Source organism: Aythya fuligula, chromosome 17 (assembly GCF_009819795.1).
Source record: "Aythya fuligula isolate bAytFul2 chromosome 17, bAytFul2.pri, whole genome shotgun sequence".
NCBI lineage: Eukaryota > Metazoa > Chordata > Aves > Anseriformes > Anatidae > Aythya > Aythya fuligula.
This window is the reverse complement of record NC_045575.1, coordinates 5108708-5132544: the sequence shown is the minus strand read 5'-3', so window position 1 is coordinate 5132544 and position 23837 is coordinate 5108708. Positions and strand designations below refer to the sequence as shown.

The 23837-nt window shown below is 58.1% G+C and overlaps 1 protein-coding gene across 3 annotated transcripts in view; it reads left to right on the top strand.

Moving 5' to 3' along the window:
* OSBP2 (oxysterol binding protein 2) overlaps window positions 1-23837 on the top strand; it is a 72457-nt gene that overhangs the window by 45142 nt on the left and 3478 nt on the right. For all 3 annotated transcript variants that reach the window (XM_032198945.1, XM_032198944.1, XM_032198946.1), the window contains exons 3-8: window positions 6686-6936; window positions 16916-17102; window positions 18347-18464; window positions 18768-18834; window positions 18929-19093; window positions 22046-22291. In XM_032198945.1, the coding sequence (XP_032054836.1) occupies window positions 6686-6936; window positions 16916-17102; window positions 18347-18464; window positions 18768-18834; window positions 18929-19093; window positions 22046-22291 (1034 nt within the window). The remainder of the gene's footprint in view (window positions 1-6685; window positions 6937-16915; window positions 17103-18346; window positions 18465-18767; window positions 18835-18928; window positions 19094-22045; window positions 22292-23837) is intronic.

Sequence of the window (23837 nt, the reverse complement as noted above, 5' to 3'; positions counted from 1 at the left end):
GGTGGGTCAAAATTCATCACACGTGCACTGCTAGGAACCTACATGGCTTTGTGCTGCAAAGGGACAAGTAGTATTTGTTTCCCAATGGAATTTTGCAAACAAAACCTATTTCAGGTTACTCTTGGACGTGTGGTGGTGCCAGCACTGCACTGAGGCATCGACCTGAAGGCGGCTCTGGTTTTATAAAGCAGGTTTTGGGCCAGGCTGATGGCTCAAAGGCGTTGCTCAGCACCCATGCAACGAGCAGCTCTGTTCACCTCCTTTGGAAATGGGTCCTTACAGCCCAGTCACAAGGAGACAGCGAGGGGCTGGTGCCAGAACAGGTCAGGACCTATTGATTGTTTTGTTTGCATTGACTTCCTGATGTCCTGGAAGAAATTCCTCTGCAACCTCCTGTCAGCAGCACCCCTCCTTCCAAGGAGGCACCTTGCTGGGCTCAGCCTCGCTACTTTTATTTTGGGGTCTTGGCTCCCTCCAGTTTTCTTACCAGGGCTCATTTGCCTAGGGAGCTGTAATTGATCCTGGATGAGAGGCAAAGCCATTAATCCCAGCTGCTTTCTATCCCTTTGGTCTTTTTTTTTCCTGTCTTTTCAGTCCTTGTGTTGCTGTGGTGTATGCTGTCCTAAAAAGAAACAAGCAAGAAATACCGGGCCGTGTAACAGCATCACTTCTCGTAGGTTTGGCTCCAACCAGTACACCAGAGCAGTTGAGGAGGTTCCTGCAGCGTGTGGAAGACAGCTTCCTGGCTCAGCTGGTTAGTGAGCCTGCTGGGGGCATGCCCCACAAGACCTGCTGTTGGTGAACCAAGAAGAGATGTTGTGGAAGCAGGAGGAAGCCTTCAAGGCGCAGGAGGAGGCTGTCCCCATGTGCCGTAAGATGAAGCAGCAGGGAAGAAGAGCGGCGTGGCAGAACAGGGAACTTTTGCTGAGACTCCATAAGAAAAAGAGAGTTTATGTGCAGTGGAAGAAGGGACGGGCAACATTGGAAGAGTACAAGGAAGTTGCTTGCATGTGCAGGGAGAAAATCAGCAAGGCTAAAGCCCAGCATGAGCTCACCCTGGCCACTGTGGTAAAAACCAACATATAAATGTTTTCACAAATATATTAACTGTAAGAGGAGAATCTCAATCCTTTACTGGATGCGGTGGGGAACACGACTACTGAGAATAAGGAGGAGGCTGAGGTTCTCAGTGCCTTCTTCTCAACCTGCTGGACGGCCAGGCCCAGAGGGTGGTGATGAATGGAGTGAAATCCAGCTGGTGACTGGTCACGAGTGGTGTTCCCCAGGGGCTGGTGTTGGGGCCCATCCTCTTTGATATCTTTATTGACGACTTGGATGAAGGAATTGAGTGCACCCTCATTAAATTGGTAGATGACACCAAGTTGGGGGTAAGTGTTGATCTGCCACAGGGTAGGATGGCCTCTCAGAGGGACCTGGACAAGTTGGGGTGATGGGCACTTCGTCCTGCACTTTGGTCACAACAATCCCATGCAACACTGTGGGTTTTGGGGCAGAGTGTCTGGAAAGCTGTGCAGAGGAAGAGGATCTGGGGCTGTTGGCCGATGGTTGCCTGAAAATGAGCCAGCAGTGTGCCCAGGGGGCCAAGAAGGCCAACGGCATCCTGCCTTGTGTCAGGAATAGTGAAGGCAGCAGGACCAGGGAAGTGATGGTGCCCCTGTACTCAGCTCTGGTGAGGCCATACCTTGAGTAATTTGTTCAGTTTTGGGCCACTACAAGAAGGACATCGAGGCCCTGAAATGTGTCCAGAGAAGGGCTGCGAGGCTGGTGAAGTAGTGGGGTCACCATCCCTGGGGGGTGTTTACAGAAAGGCTGGATGTGATACTTAGGGACAGGGTTTAGTGGGTGATATCGGTGGTAGGGGGATGGTTGGACCAGATGATCCTGGAGGGCTTTTCCAACCTTAATGATTCTATGACTCTGTGACTGACAAAATCACAGTTGCAGAAATCAAGAGAAATAATATTTTTTTAAAATCAGAACAGAAGAATTTGCTTTCCTTCTTTATTTCAACATAGTATGGTGGCAGATTGCTCTCTTGGCCAAGCTGTCATCCCGAGAAAGGCTCCAAAAATTTTTAAGCCATTTTTTTTCATCGTGTTGGTGTCTAGCCTATTTTACATACTCATTTTCAATACGTTTTCAACCAGATATGAACGCGTAAATATATCTCTTCCCTTTGTATGTTAGATTCTCCTTTTTATTACAACCGTGTGCCATGTCTGATGGTTAACCAAAAGCGATTGTTAGAAGTGATGGAGTTTGGCCTCCCACGGAGGTCGGAGGGCACCTCTGGAGCTCTCTGCTCCAACCTTGGGCCAGCTTACACCGGCTCCCTCAAGTCCTTAGGCTTGAATTTCTTCAAAACTTGAGCATTTCGATTCTGTCCACAATCCTTATGGATTTCAGACGGGTCTGGTGGGACTTTTGTAAGGTCTTCGAGCTCTGGGTCTGTTCTGCAGAGCCCTGTGGTGGGCTCTGGTGCTGCCCTCGGCTCGCTCCCACCACCTGCTCCCACCGAGTGACTTGAGGAAATGTCACAGCTTGTCCCAACGAGCCAATATTTGCTATTTTTAGGCATCCGTTGGCTCGAACAGCTTTCCATTTGCATTAGCAATAGAAGAAATCTCCCTGCCAGGTTGGTGATAATTGTGAAGCGATCACCCAAATTTGGAACGATTTATGACTGGTGATTTGCTCGGCTATTTTGATGATTAATTTCCAGCATAATTCTTTCCACCCCAAAAAAGCACCGCCTGGGCCTGCTTCTGTGGGTGCTGTGAAAATTCATCCCGCTCTTGGCAGCCAGGCCAGACTATTAAATATAGATGCCAGTTTGCATTTAATATTCATAGCTATTAAAAGTGAGGAAAGCAGATGAGTTTTTTGGAGCCAACGTGGAAATTGCTCCAGAGGAGTGGCCGGGGATCAGCACTGTGATAATCCCTGATGGGGAAGGCTCCCAGTTCTGCACCAGGGTGGTGGCAGCAGGGAGAGCAGTTTTAGGAGGACCAGAGGGACAGACAGAGCCTCCTGGTGCAGTGGGGGTGATTTCCATGGTGCTTTTTTGCCTGTCATCGCCTCCGCCAAGGTTGGCTTTGGTGCTCGCCTGCCCTCACGGACCTTCTCTGTACTGCCTGGGGAGGAGAAGAGGCTCCTACCAAATTGGTGTGGGATTTCTTGGAGAGAAACACCTTGGGATTTCTCCTGCGTTTACCTCCAAAGCACCTTGACAGGTACGGGAAAACTCAGGAGCAACTGCACAAGGGGTAGAGCTGCAAAACAGAAGTCCGGGTCTGGAAAATCGCTCGCTTCACGTTGAGCTTTGCAGCATCATCCCCCATCATGTTTCTTTGTGCCCTCCCCAAACCCAGGAGACGTGGAAAGGAAAAAAGCCAAAACAAACATAAAATCCCACCAAACTCAACATAAAAGCTTGTTTTAAGGAAGCCAAACCAAACCTCTCCAGCCCCAGAGAACAGCGCGGCTCCTGCAGCGTGTGCTCGGCAGGAGGAAAGCGAGGGACAGGAGGACGGGGGCTGTGGTTCTCGGGGTCACCCCCAGGCAGAGGGGATCAGGGGCCGTGGCTGGTGGTGATTTGGCAACCAACATCTCCCTGGGTGCTTGCTGCTGAGGCCAGGTGAAGGTGCTGGTGGTCAGAGCCCCAAAATGAGGTGGGAGAAGTGCCCCTAACGCCCTGCCTAGGAGAGCACTGAGCTTTCCTCCTCGATATTGCTTCGAGCAGCTCGTTAGCCCTGCAGAGTTCATTAAAACCACCGACACCATTACACCATTCACTCCAGGCTTACTTTGTAATCCGTTGCAAAGTTTGAAGCCTCCACCTCAACGTTTTGGTGGTGTTGGCAGCAGCCAATGTGCCGGAGCCCCTCTCCAAGCCACGCAGGAGCAGTGCGTTTGCTGTTTTAGCATCCTTCATGTGTCAGCGTGGTCACTTGTGCTGTCAGGTTTCTGGGGGCACCCGGCTGGTAAGAAGGGGGCTGTGTGCCTGGAGACACTGCCTCAGTGGCTCGGCTGCTCACAGCTCTGTTCTGACCGTGTTTTCCGACGCTGTTTGCTTTCGGGCTGTGGGCAGCTGGTGTTGGAGCAGGAGCACCCGTCCTGCTCCATCCCACACCTCCTTTCCCGTGGCAGCTCACCGACCAGCAGAGAGCCCGGTGGGATTCCCTGAGAAGGTAAAGGCGATGCAGGAAGCAGAGGCTGGTCTGGAAGTGAGGATACCCAGGTCCCAAAAGGCGAAGAGGACCGGGAGATCCATTCTCTCCTGGCTCCATGCATCCGTGGGAGCACCGAAATATCCTGGCTGTGAGCAGCAGCACCTTGGGTTGCTGTCGTGGCCAGCATGATGTGGCGGGGTCCCCAGCCACTCCCCTGCCACCTCCGGTGTCACCGGTGTCCCTGGAAGGCTGCAGCATGGAAAAATGCCTCCGCCTGCAGCCAGCGTGCAGCTTTCCACCAGCACTGGGGAAACAGCAAGCGGTATTGAGCTGAGGGAAGCTCAGGGGGCAGAAAATAAGGATGTAAAGGGAGCCTTACCGGGCTCCTCGTGAGCTGATGCTGCAGGTGCCGAGGGCTGGTGTTGCTCTCCGGGGCTGCTGGGCTGAGAAACAGCCCGAGGGGGCTTACGGCTGCCGGCTGCTGATCCATTTTACGCAGCTTAAATAGCATCAGGGCTCCAAAAATAATCCTCCGAGCTTGCAGCGAGGCTGGCTGTTCCTATAGCAACCGGTTCATGCCAGTGCCCTACAAACGAAAAGCAAAACAGATTTCCTTTAAGTTCGGTCACAAGCCAAAACAAAGTACGGAAGAGGGAACGAAAGGGTTGTAGGGGGCCCTTTGTAGTGCACGAAGGAAGCGCGGGCAGCAAAACGAAAGCTGTTTGTGGTCCTGGGGCAGGTGGGCTGTGAATTTGGGGTCTTGGCCATGCAGTGGTGAAGGCGCAGGGCTGCTGCCATCGCCCCACCTGCGCTCCGAGCTCCCCGGCACCCGGGGCTGTCACTTTCTGCTGCTCCTGAGGGTGTTTGTGAGCCCGGGTCGCTGAAATTGGGAAGCCCCCCGTGGGGTGAGGTTGCTGGGCAGACGGCGCGCGCATCCCTGCCTGCTGCTGCGGGTTTGGGGCAGTTTTTGTCCTCAGACGAGGAGACCTGAACGGTCTCTGTCTCCATGGGTGTTTCCTGATCCCTGGGGTGTCTCACCACGTACTTCAGCAAATCTGGGGCTGTCCTCCCCCAGGTGGGAAGCGATGGCTGAGAAGGGGCCGATGCCAGCACAGGGTCCAACCCTGTCCCCAAAACTTTTCCTGCTGGCACTGAGAAACCAGCTGGGAAGTGGCTGGCTTTGCCTGACCCTACTGCTTTTGGGTACCAGCTGGTACCCCGCTGGGCTGGGGTCTTGCAGGGCTTTGGGGGGTCCCAGTGACCACTCCAGTGAGTGCTGGAGGTGGTCTGGGGGCTCTGCACAAATTTTTGTTCTTTAGCTCGCTCTGATTTAATCGTAACCGTGCCTCCGTGTTTCCTTCTTCCCGTGCGCTGATTTCAGTTAATTACAGCAAATTATGTTGCTGGTGAGTGATGTTTGTATTTTGCTGTGACTTAAAGGGTTCGAGCTGGGTCTCTCTGAGCTCAGGCACTGCCAGGTGCTGTGTAAGAGGGAAGGGGAGGAAGATTCCTCGAGGCCAGCCTTGGCTGAGGGGACCCCGGCTGAGCACAAGGAGCAGCACTGCAGGCGGCACAATCGGACCCAGGATTTGTCTGATTCTGTGCAGCAGCAAGAAAACGGGGACGGGGGGAATTTGGGGGTTAAATGCTGCCTGGGGACAGGCAGAAAGATGCTTCCTGCTGCTCGGCGCTCCTTCAGTGCAGTTTTGGCAGTTTTTGTGAATAGCTGAGGTTGCCTTTGGGAAGTATCACTCGTGTCTGCAAACAGGAGAATCCCAAATCTGGTTCTTCCCCTGGAGCCATGCAGAAGTAACGGTGTTTTGTGGCAGCTGCCTGGTGTCCGTGATGGAAAAGCTTGGAAAATGGAAAAGCAGCCCCCAGGGGGGATTTGGTTACTTTTCCTTCCTGATGGCTTCAGTTTTGCTGCTGGCTCTGTTGAAGTTGGTTTTCTGGAGTTGCAGCTGTAACCATCCCCGTGGTACCTGATGGGTGCTGATCACGGCTTTCTGCCCGCTGCGGGGGGGAAGGTTTGGGGTAGGGGCAGTTTTTGGGATCAGTCCCTTGGGTGAAACAGATTTCCCTGGCACAGCGCGCTCCTGGCAGCGCCAGCGGCTCCACTTGGAGACGTGTACGAGGAGAGGGGCCGCCTCCCCCGGTGTCACCCCCATCCCTCAGCCTTAGCAGCCCTGAGCCAAGTCCCAGTGGCAGCAGCAGGAGCCCTCCTGACACCTTGGGGTGCTGTCCCAGGTTGCTGTCGGTGCCGGGCTCCGCGTCCCAGCGCAGAGGGATGCCAGCGGGGTGGCCGAACAGGGGGTCAGGACCGGGCTCATGCCCTTCCCTCTGCCCCGACGCATCCCTGCCTGCGTGGAGGAGGCAGCAGGAGGCAGGAGGTCCCCCTGCCCGCTGGTACAGTCCGGGGGTAACCATGGAAACTGTTTTTTTTTTTTTTTTTTTTTTTTTCTTTCTTTCTTTCTCCATCCCTCCCTTTGCAGATGACTCGGGCGACGAGGAGCCCGCCTCGCAGTCAGACAAGAGCGAGCTGCACGGCACGCTGAAAACCCTCTCGAGCAAGCTGGAGGACCTGAGCACATGCAATGACCTGATCGCCAAGCACGGGGCCGCCCTGCAGCGCTCGCTCAGCGAGCTGGAGAACCTGAAGCTGCCGGCCGAGAGCGGCGAGAAGATCAAGGCGGTGAACGAGCGAGCCACGCTCTTCCGCATCACCTCCAATGCTATGATCAACGTGAGTGCTGCCGCGTTCGCGAGCGGGCAGGGTGAGGCTTTTTCTCCTCCTCCTCTTCTTCTTTTGCCTTTCCCCTCTTGCACGGGCGCCGAACCCCTCCAAACTGCCCCCAGAGCGTGGCAAAGCAGAGGTTTGGGGTGCTGGGGGCTTTTTGGTCACCGCTGGCCGCAGCTTGCAGGCTGGCACGGCGATTCAGAGCCTGCTGCAGGTTCAGAGCCACGTCCCCCTGCTGCTGCTGTGGGTGAAGCTGTGCTCCTCGCTTTGCACGACCCAGGGGTTTAAGTGGTGGTCACGGGCTGCGTGGTGCCCCGAGCCTCCTGCTGGAGCTGCTCCCGGCCCTGCGCAGCACCGCTGGGCTTCCCACTTGCTTTTGGACAGCTTCTGGTGGGACGTGGGGCTCGTGGGGCTGTTGGAGCGAAGCAGCTCCTCCCGGGAGCGCCGGCTTCCCTGGGGAGGGGAGGAGAGAGCAAAAGGCCATAAAATATTGAAAGGGAAAAAGGAAATCGAAGCCTGACAGGCACGGAACAATGTATGAAGGCAGAGCTCAGGGAATTGCCGAGGGAGCGGCACTGTCCCAGCCCTGATGAGCGGAAAGGAGGCCGCGTGTCACTCTGTGTGTGCTCAGAGGAATCATCAGCCCGGCGGCTGCACGCCGGGCGCTCGCTGGGGAGAGGCTTTCCCGAGCTGGGGTCCCCGTGCAGCGCTGCTGCTGCTGCTGCCCCGAGTTCCTCCGAGTTTCGGTGTGCCAGCAGGAGGCGAGGGGGTGCGGGAGCAGCTGGGGAGGGGGCTTTGGCAGCAGCCCCTGGGGAAGGGGCGAGCGGGGCGATGCCTGCTGCCTCGGCGTGGGTTGGTGAGTCCAAAACACGGAGTAAGAGGGGCTGTGGTGCTGCTGGGTGTCTGGGGTGTGTTCTAACAGTGTCCTTTTCTGTGTTTGCTGAGCCACTGGGGGAGATGCCAGAAGGGAAGAGGTTGTAACAGGGAAAAAGCAGGACGGGAGCGGGGTGGCAGCCTTTTGGGGTGCTCGCGGCTCTCCCCGCTTCCTGCTGAGCCCCTTGTTCTTTGGAGAGGGGACAGGGCCAGGAGCAGAGCCCAACCCCATGCAGCTGGGACCCTGGGACAGGTGGAAAGAGCTGCTGGCACAGCCTCTGTATGCACCCCGGGAGCATTTCTGCACCTCCATTTACCCTGTTGGCACGGGGTGATGCCCTCCGGGCTGTCAGCCCCTGCTGCAACCTCTCCTGGGACAGGGGTGGCTCTGAGCACCGCAGAGCCACCGAAACCTTCCAGATGGAAATGTTAAACCTCGCTGTGGAAAAGCACCCGGGACCAAGCCATCTCCTGGCTGTAGCAGGGAGGATGCTCTCTGCGTGCCCACGTGGGTCCTGGCAGGCCCCTCGGGACCATGCGAGCTGCTTTCGGTGTATGAATGGCTCCGTGGGGTCTGTCTCTGATTTGGGATTGGGTATGGGATGGAGCCGGCCGGGCGTGTGTCCCGGTCCCGTTTCCACCCGGCCGCGTACGATGGGATTATGTAAATGTCCCCGCGCCGCGGGGGGCAGCAGCAGGCGAGTAGAAATAAGTAAATACATATGTAAATATTACAGCTCTGCTGGTAAAAGGTGACCTCCGCGCTGCAACCGCGCCGTGCTGGGGGTCTGGGTGCCCTCTGCAGCCCCCCCTTCTCCTTGGGAGGTCGTCCCCTGGGCTCCTGCGCGAGGGATAGCGGGGGGAGGTTGGGGCAGGGGGGAGCAGATTGCAAAGGCAGTGGGACAGCCCTCAAAATCTCCCAAATCAAAAACCTCCGGCAGCTGCCCGTTCGCTCCTCTCCGTCCTTCTTTTTGAAGCCTTGCGTAATAACGCACCGGGCGAGACACGTGGGAGAGCTCGGCCCAGCCGATGTGCCTGGAGCTGGAGGAGCCACAGCAACGCGGAGCCGCAGAAAAGCGATCTGCCGTGGGGGAGGAGTGGGAGGTACGTCAAAATAAGAGGAAACAAACGAAAGGGGGGGTAATTGGAGGAGCAGAGACAAAGAGCCCGGTGCTGAGCGGCGTGGACGCGATGCCAAGCGGCGCGGAAAGCTCCCGGCTCGGGATTCGGCAGCGGGCGGGGGCCCCGTGCACGCGGTGAGGAAGCGACTCGGGGAGCTCGAAATGTTGTGGGTGCTGCTGGAAAGAGGCTTTGAAAGGGAGTGGGTTTGGCTCCGGCAGAGCTCCGAGGCGGCTGAGCCACGTGGAAGCGTGCGACACCCGCTCTCCTCCTTCTCCTTTGTGCTTTTTTAGGGCTGGTGCGAGCACAGGGAGCGGCGGGGCTCGGCCGGGCTGCGTGTCACTGTGGGATTGGTGGCATACCTCGAGGCTGGGGAGCAGCCTGGCAGCAGGAGGAGGAGGAGGAGGGCAGAGGGAGGAAGGCTCAGCCATGCAGGCACAGCCCGTGTGAGGAGGGCGAGGGTGCGGTGCTGGCTGCGAGATGCTGAGGTGTTGGGTTTGGGGACGAGATTTGTGTGGGGCAGGGGGACACGGGGACCCGAAGGACTTCGCCGCTGTCCCTACAAGAGGCTCCAGGCTGACCCCCAGCACGGATTTCCCCTTCCCACAGCAGCAAAGCCACCCAGAGTGCTGCCACCCTCTCCGTGACCCCACGAAGGATGCGCTTCCCCAGAGCTGCTCTGTGCTCCGGAGCCAGCCCTGCCCAAATTCACAGCTGTTGCAGTGCCGTGAGCCTCCTGTGGCCCCGTGGGGATGGTGGTGTGATTAATCTCTGCTCCTAAAACTGCCTCAGCGTTAAAGCACTGATGTGGGGCACGTGCTCTGAGCAGCACTGGGCTCAGCCCAGCAGCCTCCAGCCTCGTGCTTAACCCCTGCCTGTGCTGCTACACACCAGGTACCTCCACACCAGCACATCCGTGCTCTCTTCCTTCCTTTCCCTGCCTCCTGGGCTGCCCTGGGTGGCTCCGAGGATGAGGGCAGCGTGCTGGGACCCTGCTGCCCCTTGGGATCCCCTAATTCATCGCAGGCACGACAGGAGGATGGATCCCACCTCCGCTCTGCCCTCCCAGAGCAGCTTTCCGGGCACCCGTGGGGCTGGAGGAGCTGCACATCCCTACAGAACTGGCGCTAACACAGGTGCAGCAGCGAGCACGTTGCCATCCTTGCTCCTGGGGCTGCTTCCTTACGGGCAAAAATCACCCTCCTGCCTAAAACCCGAACCTAAAACCTGAGCTGCTCCCACCTGGGCCTGTCGCGGCGGTGAAGGTGCAGGAGGAGCCTGGTTAATTAATTATCCGTGCTGCGCCGCTCCGTCTGCTCTAATCAGCGCATCGAAAACCACGTCAGTGACCCAGAAAGCCCGTGGCTTTGCGATTAAATCCCTAACCCGGCCCTAATCCCGGGCAGACGAGGAGGCAGCGGCGAGGGGTCTGTGTCGCTGTGGATGCTGATGAACAAGTCACTGGGGGGGCTGCTTGTGTGGCGACCCTCCGGCTGGGCTTGGTGCTGTGACCCAGTTCCCTGGGGTCGCTGAAGCCTCCTGCCCTCTTATTTCACCCTCAGATCTTGCACGTGGCCGTGGGACTTGGTATAAATTCCGAGTCTGGGGCTTTCAGGCAGAGCTCTTGGAGCTGCTGCTCCTGCAGGTGGCTTTGTCCTCACCACGGCGTGGGGCTTCGCGCCTCTCCTCCACCTCCTCTTCCTCCTCGCCGTGTCCATCTGACCTCACGTCTCTTGCAGCTCCTGTTTTTTTCAGCTCTGCGATAACTCCTCTCCTGCAGCTTCAGAGAAGGAGAGCTCTGAGCGTTTCTGCCCAGGCAGCTGGTGGGTGACAGGGGCTGATTTCTGCAGTCTGAGCACCTCAGAGACCGGCCTTACCCCGTCAGAAATGCTCCACGTTGCTGCAGGACCACCCAGCCAAGTAGATCTGCCCGGGAGGAAGCTGTGGCACCGGGCAGTGCTGGAGACAAGTGCGACAAGGGAGGGGAGCTGCTGCTGGGCAAGCTGCTGGCACCCAGGGCTGCTCCTCACGGCCTCGTGCAGCAGAGTGCCTGGCCGAGCGCCCTGTGGAGCCTGGTGTGGGCACACACACGTGGCATGGGGCCGAAACCAAGGGATGAAATGAAGTGGGGCCTCCAGGGCCTGGGGCTGGAGCTGCCCGTGGGCAGTGGCAGCTGCTCGCTGCCACCCTGGCCGCTCACTGGGTGGTGGGGACCGGCGTCCTTCCAGTCTGGAGTTCTCTCTGTTGGAGAAAAGCAGCAGCCAGCAACAGGCAGGAGCTTGTTAGATCTGTCTGTGTGCACCCTCTTTGCAGGATGGAGCTGTCGAAGTGTGCTGAGGCTGGGGTCAGATCCCTGTGTGTGCTGAGGGTTGGCACAGGTCCCCCCTTTCCCTCCCTGCTGAAGCAGCAGTGTGACAGCTCACCAGCCTGGCTCTGTTTAACCATGAAGGCATTTGGGACTGCTCGGAGGGCAGGGCAAGCCCAGGGGATGAAGTCTGGGATGGCATCTGGCCTTCCTGGGCCCTTTGGCTGAGGCTGGACAGAGCTGGGGAGCAGGAACCTGCTCTGGGGACTGGGTCCCCACTCCGGATTTGGTGGTGCGGGTACCAGAAAGGAAGGAAGCGACCGCAGCGTGCAGCTGGAGGGATCTGGCTGCCGGGCAGTGAGAGCCTCTGGAAGGAAAGCCAAGGACGTGAGCGTTCCCAAAGGAGAGCAGCAAAGCCCTACAAGGGAGCCCTTCGTGGCAGCCCAGCTCTGCGGGGTCTCAGCTCCCCGTGCACCTTCCTGCCCGACACCGCGTGGCCCTGGCACGGCCGGCGGGGCTGCGGTGCTGCCTGGCTCGGTTCGGGGCCAAAGCATTGCGCAAATGCCTTCCTTGTTTTTCTGCCAGAGAGCAGGGCTTTGGAAAGCAAACCGCAGGGCTCCTGTCCCGCCGAGGACGCGGCGGTGATGGGCTCAGCAGCCTGCGTGCCCGAGGGATCGCAGGAGCCTCCGTTAACGCAGCTGCACCCAGGGATTTGCCACCGGCTCCACGCTAATCCTCTGGGCGGTGAGGGCTGGATTACACGGCCGGGGCTGCAGACAGGAGCCAGCCGTGGAGCCAGGGCCGGCCCCAGCTGCTTGGACCTGGGCTGAGGTTGGTTTGAGGGGCTTCAGAGGGGGCTTAGCGGAGGGGGTACGGGGTGAATGCTGCTGTTCACCTGAACAGCAGCTCTTCCGCTTTATTGGGGCCAAATCAGCAGTCCTTGCGCCTGCCAGTCAAGAGCCTCGGTTGCCTTGAACTTCATCCGAGCTGCTGTGGGATGCGGGTGCTGGCAGGGACCTGCTGGGGGTCCTCCTGCAGGACCAGCAGCGTTTTGGGGCCACGTCGGGTGAGCGCTGGGTTCTGGCGGAGACGCCGCCGTTGGCGCGGTGCTGTGCGTGCTGCAGGGCTGGACCAGCTCTGGCTGCTCTCATGTCTCTCCCTGCGGCCCTTTGGGGCATTAATGAGTTTTCCCGTGCCTGTGCATCCTTAATTGCATGGTGCCGTGAGCTGGAGGGGCTCAGCCCAGCACCTTTCAGGCTCTCCTCTTGCTGCCAGCCCTTCCCGGGGGAGAAGCAGCTCTTGGCGTGCCTGTGCCTTCCTCGGGCAGCTGGGCGGGTGGCTGAGGATCACTCCAAGGGCTCTGGGGGGATTTGCTGTCGTTTCAGCCATCTGTGTCCCCTGGATGTCCCCCTGCACTGCTGCTGTGCTGCTGCTCCGTGGGCCTGGCTGGGGGCACCACCGACTGCACTTGACACCGTGTCCACCCTGTCTGGTTGCCATCCGGCTGCTTGTGCGAGCCGGTTTGGGATTCAGGCCGGCTCTGTCCTTGCTTTTTTTCCCTTTTGCTTTGTGCTCAGTGTTTGGGGGAGAGAGGGAAGGAAGACAAATTACCCCTCTGCCTGTGCTAACGCTGTGCACATCTCCCTGCTCGCAACGCCGAGTGCTGAATTTTATGCTGCGCCCCACGACTGGGGCGCTGACGTGATGGTAATGTGTTCTGAGCTAAAAAGAGGATGAGAAATGGCCCTTCCCCTGGGATATTTTCTGGTAAGCAGCAGCAGCGCAGCTGTGTCCCTGTGTTTTGATGAGCCCAGGAAGGAAGGGAGCACTTATCTACGCAGCACCAGAAGCGTGCAGAGCAGCAAGATGCTCTTTCCTGCGATGAATGAAGCAGCCCTCGCTGCACAATGCACCTTTGAAAGGGAGATGATTGAGTGCAGCTGGCTGTTCCCTTCTCCCACGTCACGCCCGGGCGATGGAGCGATGCGTGTCCCGAGCGATGCTTTGTCTCCGTGCTCTGTGTCTCTCCTGCTGACCCGCTGAGGTCCCAGGTGCCTGCGGGTGTGTGGCACTGGCACCCCAGCAGGACGCGGGTGACCTCGGGTGGTGGCTTCCAGCTACAGAAATCCTCTGCGGGACGTTAACGATGCTCCTGTTGGGCTGCAGCAAGCTGTGAAATCTGGTGTGCGTGCCGTGACAGGCGCGTGAGCCGTGCTGGAGCATCCTGACAGTGGCGGCATTCACCCCCTGCTCCATGGGGGGGTCTCGATGGCATCCTGCCTCCCTCCGCAGGGATCTGCAGGAGCCTGGAGGGCGCTTCTCCAGCGTGCCTTTATGGGGATTTGCAGCCCAGCACTGAGTTAGGATGGAGTGCCAAACCTTGTGCTAGCCGCGGAGGGAAGAGCCCGCTGCCCCTTCTGGGGCATTGGGAACGGGCAGTCCTCCTCGCCCGGCCTTCAGCAGGGCTGCTTCCTCCCTGGTTATTTTCAGACACGCTCGTGGAGCGCAGAGGGTGCTGGCTCCGTGCTGTGAGGATGCCAAGAAGCGATCGGGTCTCGGGGCTGCGAGGTTGGAGGCTGGGGCTGGGGCTTTGCGCCAAGCTCGCAGCGAGGATGGGGGCACGGTGCGGCCCTTCCCATGCCCCCCTTTGCCCCTCTGTAACCTGGAGGATTAAAACCAGGCTCCCAGCAGTGTGGTGCTGCGTGGGATGGGAACAGCAGCCCCTCTGTTGGCCTCTCCCTGCCTTGCTGGGGGTTTTGGCATCGGCGTGCTGAAACACAGCCGCTGTGTCAGGGCATATGGGGCACAACGTGCTCGGCCCCGGGCGAGCTCTGCAGATGGCTGCGATAGCCACAGGATGCCTGCGCCCTCTGCTAAAGCACATCTTGTGCCTCTGCCCCGTTGGGGAATTGCTTCTGGTTTGCTTTCATCCTCCGAACTCTTCCTGCGCTCTCCCATGCGGTGCCTTCACCCGGGGGCCTCTCGCCCGCTGACCTCTGTGGGAAGGGCTGCTCTCCCCGCACCGTGTGGATTTGCGGCTCTGTCTCGCTCACAATCCAGCTCAGGTTCAGCCCTAGCTAAATTTAGCCGCCGCTCCGTCAGGGTTTTTATAAGCTGGATTTCGCCGCGTTGCTCCCGAGAAAGCCCCGCTGGCTGCGATTGTCTGCACCTTCGGAGGGATTAATGAAATGAATGGGCCGTGACCCGGGATGCTGGCACCTCGGGTTCATGTCCCCTGCGCTCACCCTGACCCGTGCCAGGACTGCTCTGAGGTGGCAACTAACTCCCCTGCACTGTCACCATGGGGAGATCGGTGACCGGGGCCACCCCTCTGCTCCCCGGCCACCTCCTCGCACGGTGACAGCCCCGTGAAGTCACCCCTGGGGGAGAGGGGACAGCCACCAGCAGGCGTGGAAGCGGCGATGTGATGCCCGTGAGTGGTGAAGCGCATGGTGCCGGCGCTGCCATCACCCGTTTGAGGTAGGGTAAGGACAGGACAGGTAAGGACAGGGCACTGCTGGTGTGGATGGGGCTGTGGGATGGCTCCGTGGGGCAGGCTGGTGCCACCAGGGCAGCATCTCCCAGTCTTGGTATCCTGCGAGCAGGGCGCGTCGAGCTGCACCTGCGGCTCCTCTGCCTGTGCCACCTTGGGTGCTCTCGGTGCTCTCCTCAGGGTCACGTTTGGTGAGGGCAGATCCTCCCAGCGCCCTGTCAGTGCTTCCCAGCAGCTGCATTTCTCTGTCCTCACCCTCACAGAGTTGCTGGCTGCTGCTTTCTCACCCGTTTCCCTCTTCTCTGCTCCTCTGCCCTCCTCTCGCGCTCACCCCAGCCGTGGCTGCTGTCTCCTGGAGCCGCTGCGTCCCTTCGGGGCGTCCCACCCCCAGGGTCCCGGGGCACTTTCCTGGTGCGTGGGGCAGCTCCCACTCCGTGGCTTTAACCACGGGAAGGAAATCGGTTGTGCCACGTCGTTTGGCAGCAGGGAGTGGTGCTCGGTGGCTGCTGGTGGCTGGGGATTGCTGCAGCCTCGAGAGCATCGCAGGGCAAGGCACTGCTTTGTGGTGCCCCCTGCTCGTGGCTCTTTGTCTTGGGGAGAGGCAGAGCTGCTCCGGGCTCCAGCCGGCGCTGCTGCCTTAACGCAACACCTGCATGTCCCCGCAGCAGCTGGCTTGTCGCCACCGAAGGTTTGGACAGCCTAAATGGTGACAAACGACCCCTGAAAGTGCTGATTTAGGGACTAGAGAGAGGCAGGAGGAGCCTGGGGAGAGCTGCCCGGACTCTGCACCCGTCAGCGGCTCGGGGGTGCGGCTGCCGGAGCAGCTTGGGCTCCAGGTGCCTTTTGGCACCTCTCTAAGGTGTAAAAGCAAAGGAATAACTTAAGCTTGCAGCTGGGGGTGTGGGCGTTGGGTCGCAGCGGGGTCATGCCTGGAGATCTCCTGGCGCATCGTTTTAAAGGGCTCAGCCCCTGAGCGGGGCCAGCTGGCACTTCCCTGCCTGTTGCCCACGATCTGGGATCTTCCGAGCAGGTAATGAGCTTTCTGTGCTGGCAAGGTCGTGGCCACTATCTGATTACTTGCCCTTCTGCTTTCATCCTCTTACCACAAGGCATCAGCGTAATAAAAGAGGCGAGCCTGCCAGCTCGGGGCACGGCTTGGTTTGCACTGGTGCCGGCGAGGTTTGGGAAGGTGCAGGGAGGGGAGCAGAGGGATTTTCTTGGAGGCTTCAGATGTGGGGATGAGGAAACGCAAAGCGAACCCATCTGGCTGGGGTACATGGGGTGGGAGCGTGCCTGGGGTGCAGGGGACCTGCACGGGGTAACATTTATGGAGTTTGGGTGCGTGTGGGTCTGCGTGGCTCTGCCTGAGGCTTTATAAATCCCCTCCAGGTGGTTCAATGCTGTTGGGATGTTGGCACACGTGCCTGTCCCCTGCGTCTTCCTAAATAGCCATGGGACGTTTGTTCCCTCTGCTTCGGGCTGCTTCACCTGGAGCACAAAAGCTGCTGCTCCGTGCTGCATCGTTTCTGATGCTGTCAAACTTCTCTCCCTGGATGAGACTCAAATCCCATTCGCAGGTTTGCTGGAAACCTGCAGAGTCAGAGCTTTTCTTGGGCAGATCCTGGTAAAACCTGGGGCCGCGTTACGGGAGCTGAAGCCCTGCTGTTGCTTGGAGGTAACTCGGCGTTCAGGTGCCATCTGCCAGCCCGAAAGAGCTGAATAAGTAACCTGTGAAATCCGAGTGGATGGAAAGGTTGTAAATAACCGAGGCTTTGTGGGTGGTTGAAAGGCAGACCCTCAAAATTCCCCGCTTTGTCATCGAATTGTTTGGAGCTCCTGCGCGGTGCTGAGCATGTGGTGGGGCCAGCGGGGCTTTTGGCCTTGGGCAGGGGCTGTGGCTCCCTGTGTGTGCGTCCCCCGCTCTGTGGTTGTCACCCATCGCCCTGCCTGGCTTCTCCTTGCCTGCAGGAGTAGGGTCGGAGGGGGCTGCTTGGGGTCTGGGGGAATCCCTGTCTGTGTGAGCCCAACCGGGGCTCCCTGACCCCAAGGACCCCGTCTGCATTGCCTCCATCTCCGAGGAGGTTCGGGTTTGGGTTCGGACGCTCAGGGCCGGACTGTTTGCAACCCCAAGGATGCAGGGATGATGTTTTTCCCATGACAAGCTCCCAGCTGACGTCTCCCTTCCTTCCCTCCAGGCTTGCCGCGATTTCCTGGACTTAGCGGAGACTCACAGCCGAAAATGGCAGCGGGCGCTGCAGTATGAGCGGGAGCAGAGGATCCGGCTGGAGGAGACCATCGAGCAGCTAGCCAAGCAGCACAACAGCTTGGAGAGAGCCTGCCGCGGGGCCCCGGGCAGCGCGGGCAGCACCGGCACCGCCAAGGGTGAGCCAGGACAGGGGCAGAGCCACAATGTTGGGAAGGGGAGGATGTGTGCCCGTTGTGTTTGCTTTTACAGAGCCCGTCGCCCCGTAATTGTCCCTAATTGTCCCGTGGCTCCTTGCTTGGGGACTTGGATCTCCCCAAACCTCAGGATGTGGTTGCAGGAGAGCGCTGTGCCCCCAGAGCTTGGCTTGCTTCTGCTATCTCAGGCTGGCTTGGCAGCCTCCTCCCTTACCCTTGGGAGCATCTCAGGCTGTTGCAGAGGAAACCTGGGGTCCCCAGGGCCACCGAGGTCAGTGCTGTGGGGTGGCGCTGTCCCAGCCGGGACTCTACTGTTGGCAAAAGTTGTTTATTGGGCAATAAAATCTAACAGCTTTGGCTAGTAGTGCCAAATCTCCTTCCCTGCAGGAGACGTTAGTTACAGCCTGGTAGCCAAGAGCTGCAAGCAGAGCCCTGTCTTATTTTAAAAGGATTTATGGCCCCGAGGGAGAAGTGAGCTGCTGCTGGAGGGGCGAAGGTGGTGCCGGGGGGTGTAGGGGAAGGCACAAATCCATCCCAACCCCCTTTGGGATGGTCCCAACCCCTGTTTGGGGTGGTTCTGTTCCTTTGGAAGGACATAGGGAAGGTGTAGGGAAGGAAGGTGCTGTCCCCTGCAAACAACCCAGCCCCATGGGGCTGGGGCATCCATCCTGGTCCCTGCACACAGCCTCAGCAGCACTTAATTTTTGGGGGGTGAGTGGGGTATGTGTGGCTCAGGCTGTGGCTCCTGGCTTCCTGGTGACCTCTCCCCAAGCAGCAGGGAAGAGAAATGTTTATAACTGCGTGGCTGGAAAACGCAAAGGCCAGGAAGTCTGAGCAACACCTGAAACATTTGGCTTTTTTTTTTTCTGTTTTAACCCAAACCAGATTTCCTGGCAGACGTGGTGATGCTGGAGCAGGAGCTGGCTGGGAGGCCTGGTGACACTTTGGAGGTGGCTCTGAGTGTGGCAGGGGAGCCTTGTGTGCCTTGACCGGGGGCAGGATGCAAGCTGGGGGGCACATTCTTGGTTTTAGGAGCTGGAAACCAGCAGGACAACCTCTCCTTGTGGAGGGGAATGGAGGCTGATGTGAGATAAGCTGTGAAGGAAGCCTGTGTTGGAAGGGACACAGCAGGAGGAGGACACTGGGGACAGCGGTGACACTTGTGCTCGATGGGTTCCAAAGGGGACTGGCAGCAACTGAGCATCTCGAACCCTTTGTGCCCACAGGGAGTGTGCAGTCCTCAAAAGGAGAGGCCAGTGACGAAGATGAAGAGACAGAGTATTTTGATGCCATGGAGGATGCACCAGCTTTTATCACTGTAACCGCAGACCCCAAGCACCACAGGTACGAGCCCCTGCCCCGGGGCATGGCGAAGCCCCCTGAGCATGTGGCAGGAGTTTGCCTGGTGTTGTGCTTAGGCTTTAGAGCAGCCTCCCCTCCTGAGGGGGAGTGACCCACGTGTGCACATCTCTCAGCCCCCTCTGATGCCCACACTCGGCCTCTATCACCCCTTTGCCTTCCTGGCAGCACCCTGGGTGGTGGAGGGAGATGCCCATGCTGGTGGTGGCTGAGCAGCACTGCCCTGGCTCCTCTCTCCCTTTCTCTGCCCTTTTTCACCTTCAGCATTTGGCCTTTTTTTCCCCGCAGGCGTTCGGGCAGTAACCTGAGCGGGGCCAGCGAGGGGCACCCCGAGGACTGGAACCTGGAGGACAGCGTGAGTTGGCTGGGCAGGGTGGGAGATGAAATATGAAACGCAGGGAGAGGAGGAGTGAGCCTGGCTTAGACCTGTGCATCCGTTGCTTCTGCAGGTCTTCGAAAGCTCAAATCAAAGCAGCTACAATGAGTCTTGCAAAGATCTCCTGCCGAAGAAAAGGAGGCGGACCCGCATCCCCGACAAACCCAACTACAGCCTTAACCTCTGGAGCATCATGAAGAACTGCATCGGCAAGGAGCTGTCCAAGATCCCCATGCCCGTAAGTGAGCCTCGAGAGCTTGCTGCCACGACGCAGGGGCCAAGCTGAAGGTTTGGTTTGCTGCAGAGAATTTAAATTATTGCTCCAGGTGGTGCTGCAGGGGTTGTGGCAGCACAGCAGCCTCCGCGCAGGCTGGAGAGCATGTCACCAACTGGCACACCCGTCCTGGCTGCAGTTTGGTTGCTCTCGAAATTGTCCGCTGCTATGGGGAGCCAGCACAGCCAGAAAGCACAAGCAGCCAGGCAGGAGGAGTCTGTCCTCAGCAGAATGGAGCTTTGCTGCTAATTGCTTTGTGGTAAATAGCTCCGACGTCATGGCTGTTGCATTAGGGTCTGTTTGAACCCGGTTGGGACTGATCCCTTCTCCTGTACTGGCTGTGGAGAGCCCTGGAGTGCCCACGTGGTGCCCTGAGCAAGCTGGAGCAGAGAGACATTGCCTGAATGTCCTCTGCAAACCCAACCAGTGCAGAGGCAAGGAGAAAACTGGGGCATCTTGAATCCCCGTGTGCTCAAGCATTTCACCCAGGGGCCAGGAGGAGAGACCTTGCTGCTGATCACCCTTTCCCCTTTGTGAGTCTGGGGACATGATGCTGGGTGAGCAGCCCCGCGTACCCTTCTGTGTTCTGCACCAGCAGCGTGTTTCATCCAGGGACTCAAAGTACCTTTATTTTCCTTGCAAAGAGCTCCCTTGCAGTGAAGGAGGTGGAACCTGTGCAGAACAGCCCTGGACAGGCTGCTGCTTTGCCAGCAGGTCTCGGCCAGCCCCGTAAGTGGCATGGGTGCCACCGCAAGTACTCTGCTTCCCCAAACCCCATGAAATCCTGGCAGGCTTGGGAGAATACATCTTATTTCTCAGAACAGTACCTGACGCGCTCGGAGAAAAAGACGGGTTCGTCTCTTCCTTGGGCCATGTCCAGCTGAGATCTGCAGCCCGGTGCTGTCCGTTAGCATTTCTGCCAAAACATCAATATCAGATAGAGGCGTGATGGGCACAGAAATCAGTTCAGGACGTGGAATACCAGCAGCTGCGGCGCCGACAGAGAGGAGCTAGCTACCTCCCCTCCCCATCGAACCGTTCTGGGAGCTGCTGAGCAGAGCCAAAGCCTGCTGGAGGGCTGCAGCTCCTCCGTCCCTTTCTGGGGCAGGTCGGTGGGTTTCCCAGCAAGTGTTCAACAGAGCCACGAGTGGGAAGGGAACGGCTCAGCCCGGCATCAGCTCGCTGTTAGCCCCTCTCTCTGCATCCCTGCCCTCTGCCGTGGGGAAGCAGCGACAGGAGGGGGCTCGCAGGCTGATGGGAAGACGAGGAGGGAGCAGAGCAGTCAGCTGGGGAAAGGCTGTTTGGAAAGCTGGTCAGTTCCAGTACAAACCAGTACAAACCTCTGGTGAGCCCGCTGTGCTGCACTCCGTGGCGTGTGGTGGCTGTAGCAGGAGCTTCTCCTGCCGTGTACTTCAACCGATTCTTGGCCTTTTGGGAGCATTTCTGAGACCCCCTCTCCCTCCCTGGGGACGCGATGGATTGGAAAACCTCCCCCTGCAAACTCCACATTCGTTCCTTTGTTTTTCCTGCGAGTGAACAAATCCGCAACAGTGAAACGGAACAAAGCAGCTGTTGGGATTTTGTGTTTGGAGGGGGTTAATCTTCATTCCTCCCCCAGGTTTGGCTTCGTGGCTTCCCGAGCGGTGCCCATGGGAGGCCGCAGCTGCTGGCTTTGTCCTCAAGCTGCCTGCTCCAGCGGTGGCTCTCAGAGTTACCCCGAGCTGGCAGCGATTCGCTTCTCTGTGGATGCGCTGCTGCCCTTTCTGGGTGCCTCTGTCTTTCTCGGATGCTCTAAGATCCCCCTTGTTTACAGGCTAAATCCCCGAGTGGAATGACCTGAGGTTTGTTGTCTTTAACACAGAACGTGTAACTGGGCTTATAGAAGTGGTTCTCTCATCCTTCAACCATCTGCTCATTCTAAAATATGGTTTTTGATCTGAAATGGAAGTGAAAAGTGAATTTTGAATGGTTTCGAGGCAGAACACTTTCCACTCATGAAACAGAAAACATCTCACTTTCTGTTCTTTCTTTTTTTTCCTTTGTGATTCTAATTCTTTTCAGAACAAATAGATTGCTAAAACCAACTGCTTTTTTTTTTTTCTTTCTCTTTTTTTCCCCAAAGACATTTGCAGTGAGAATCCTGCCCAGCCTGGTGACATACTGCACACTTCTCCAGTTGACAAAGCGATGATTTGGGGCTGGAAATAAATGCACTGGGGGCTCTCCTGGGGCAGAGCTGCCTCTCTGCCCTTTGCCCTGCGGTGCATCACAGCTGTCACTGCCTGCAGCTCATAAAAGCACTGTGGCTGCTGATATGGGGCTGTAATCCCAGGAGCAGGGATACCCCAGGAGCAGGGATGCCCCTAAGTCAGGTTTTTGAGGCTCTCCCAGTCACTGTGCTGCAGCCCAGAGGTGATGGAGGTGGCTGAAGGATGCCCAGGGATGCTCACCTCTACCTCTGTGCCACCTCTTGCTCCTGGCCTGGTAGATTCTAGCCAGGAGGGAGCTGGGCACTGCTGAGGCTCATTTTGGGAGACATCGGTGCCTGATTTGGAGCATGCATGAACTGGGATGGTGTCTGGTTAGCCTGCGGGGCTGCCAGCTCCCTGCTGGGCTGTTCCTAGCTCAGCCCAGCTGGGCTCTTCAAAGCCTTCAGGCTCTCGTGGCATGGTTCAGGGAGCACGTTATAGCATGAATCTCTTGCTTTATTTCACAATTGCGTGGCTCTGCAGCGGCAGCATGCGTGCAGGGCACCCTGGCACATCCAGTCCCGTGCTGTGAGCCCCGTGCTAGGACAGCTGACGGCGTGAGGTGCTGTTGGGGAGCAGGACACGGTGCTGGGGTGAAAGGCAGATGTTGAAGTGCCCAGCTCAGCCCCTGTCCTCCTTTGCTGCCCTCCCTCCTCTCTCCCTGCAGGTAAACTTCAACGAGCCGCTCTCCATGCTGCAGCGGCTGACGGAGGACCTGGAGTACCACGAGCTGCTGGACAAAGCCGTCAAGTGCGAGAGCTCCACGGAGCAGATGTGTTTCGTGGCCGCGTTTTCCGTGTCTTCCTACTCGACGACGGTCCACCGCACGGCGAAGCCGTTCAACCCGCTGCTGGGGGAAACCTACGAGCTCGACCGGCTGGAGGAGTTTGGTTTCCGTTCCCTGTGCGAGCAGGTGAGGTGTGGGCTGCGTGTCTCTGCTCGTGTCCAGTCCAAGCAGCCCCTTCCCCAAAGGAGACCCAGCAGCTCCTGGTGCTGAGCCTTCCTCCTGGCCGAGACAGGCAGCACGCTGCTCCTGGCACTGGCAGAAGCAGCAGCAAACGCAGCCTGAGCCATCTGCAGGAGCATTGTGTGGCCGTCCCAGCATTGCAGAGCAGGAGTTGGGGTTGGAAAAAGGGAAGGAGAAGAGCGTCTGTCACCATGGCAGGTTTCATGGCAGCCTGCTTGGGTCTGGGGTCTGTGTAACAGCTCAACACTTGAGCAGACAGGGAGAAGACACATCAGTGAAGCCTGAGGCACAGTTCCTCCTTGTTTCTTTCTTGTTACACTGAAAAGTTTTAGTTTCAAAGCTTGGGAGCAACCTGAGAGCCTCTGACATCCTCTTGTGCTAACCACAGAGTGCCTCTGACGCGTATCGGTCAAACAGCAGGTCTTAATTAAAAACCTGGAGCGTTTAATGGGTTGAGACCTGTGAAGAAAATTGACTCTTTAATTATGTAGCATGCTTGGCTGGTGCGTCCCACCCCTCCTGGGGATGGCCGGGGCCGTTTATCACCATTGCAGGCAGGACATCGTGTTGGTGGGGGCTCCAGGAGGTGGCTGTGCTGTATCGGGAGCAGAGCAACCATCACATCTTTCAGCTCTCAGAAGCATCAAACAAAGCCACAAACCTCCATCGCTCTGCAGAGGCCAGCGTAGGTCCAAGACCTGCAGCAGCGTTGAGCAGAGCGTGCCCACTGAGGGCTGTGGGTCAGTGATTTTTGTGGGGCTGTGCTTGCAAGCCACGTCTTCCAGGTGCTCAATCCCTTTTGGCAGGGCTTTGGAGATGCTGTGCTTTGTTCATACTGGGGCAGGAGCCTTTTTGGTCTGGCCGAGGCCATTCAGAGAGCTCCTGAGAGGGGCATAGCACAGGGAAAGAGCTTTGCTGCTAATCTGGACACGGAGCAGCAGCAGGAGGAGACACTGGGGTCTGCGATCAGCTCCTACCAGGGCATGTAGGTGCAAGCAAAACCACTCCATGGTAATGGCTGCTCCTTGCTCAGTGCTTTGCTCATGCAAAGCTCCAGCCAGCTATGAGGGTGCCTCCCCGTTGTGCTCTGTCTGGTGCCACTCCCAGCATTAATTCACCCGTCCTGCCTTGCAGCCCAGTTCCCAAACTGGCTTTATGCACAGCTGAGGGAATTGGGGGTCTCTGTTCCCCCTTGGGCCACTTCAGCCCTGCTCAGCCTCGTGGTAGGAAGCGGGTGGGTGCCAACACGGCGGTACCGGGATGCTCGATGCACCCCTTAGCCACAGGCACATCTCATCATCGTGTTCTGTACAGTCAGTTTAGCAAGTTTGGTTTATTATCCCAATTTGGGTTGTGATGATGAAGCCTAGTGCTGCCTGTCAGATACCACCAGAGCGCCCCGACATCACTCCCGTGCTTGTCATCTCTTTTCCTGTTTCTTCACCCTCCTTCTCACCACACTTCTTCGTCCCTTTGTCTCCACCCTCATCTC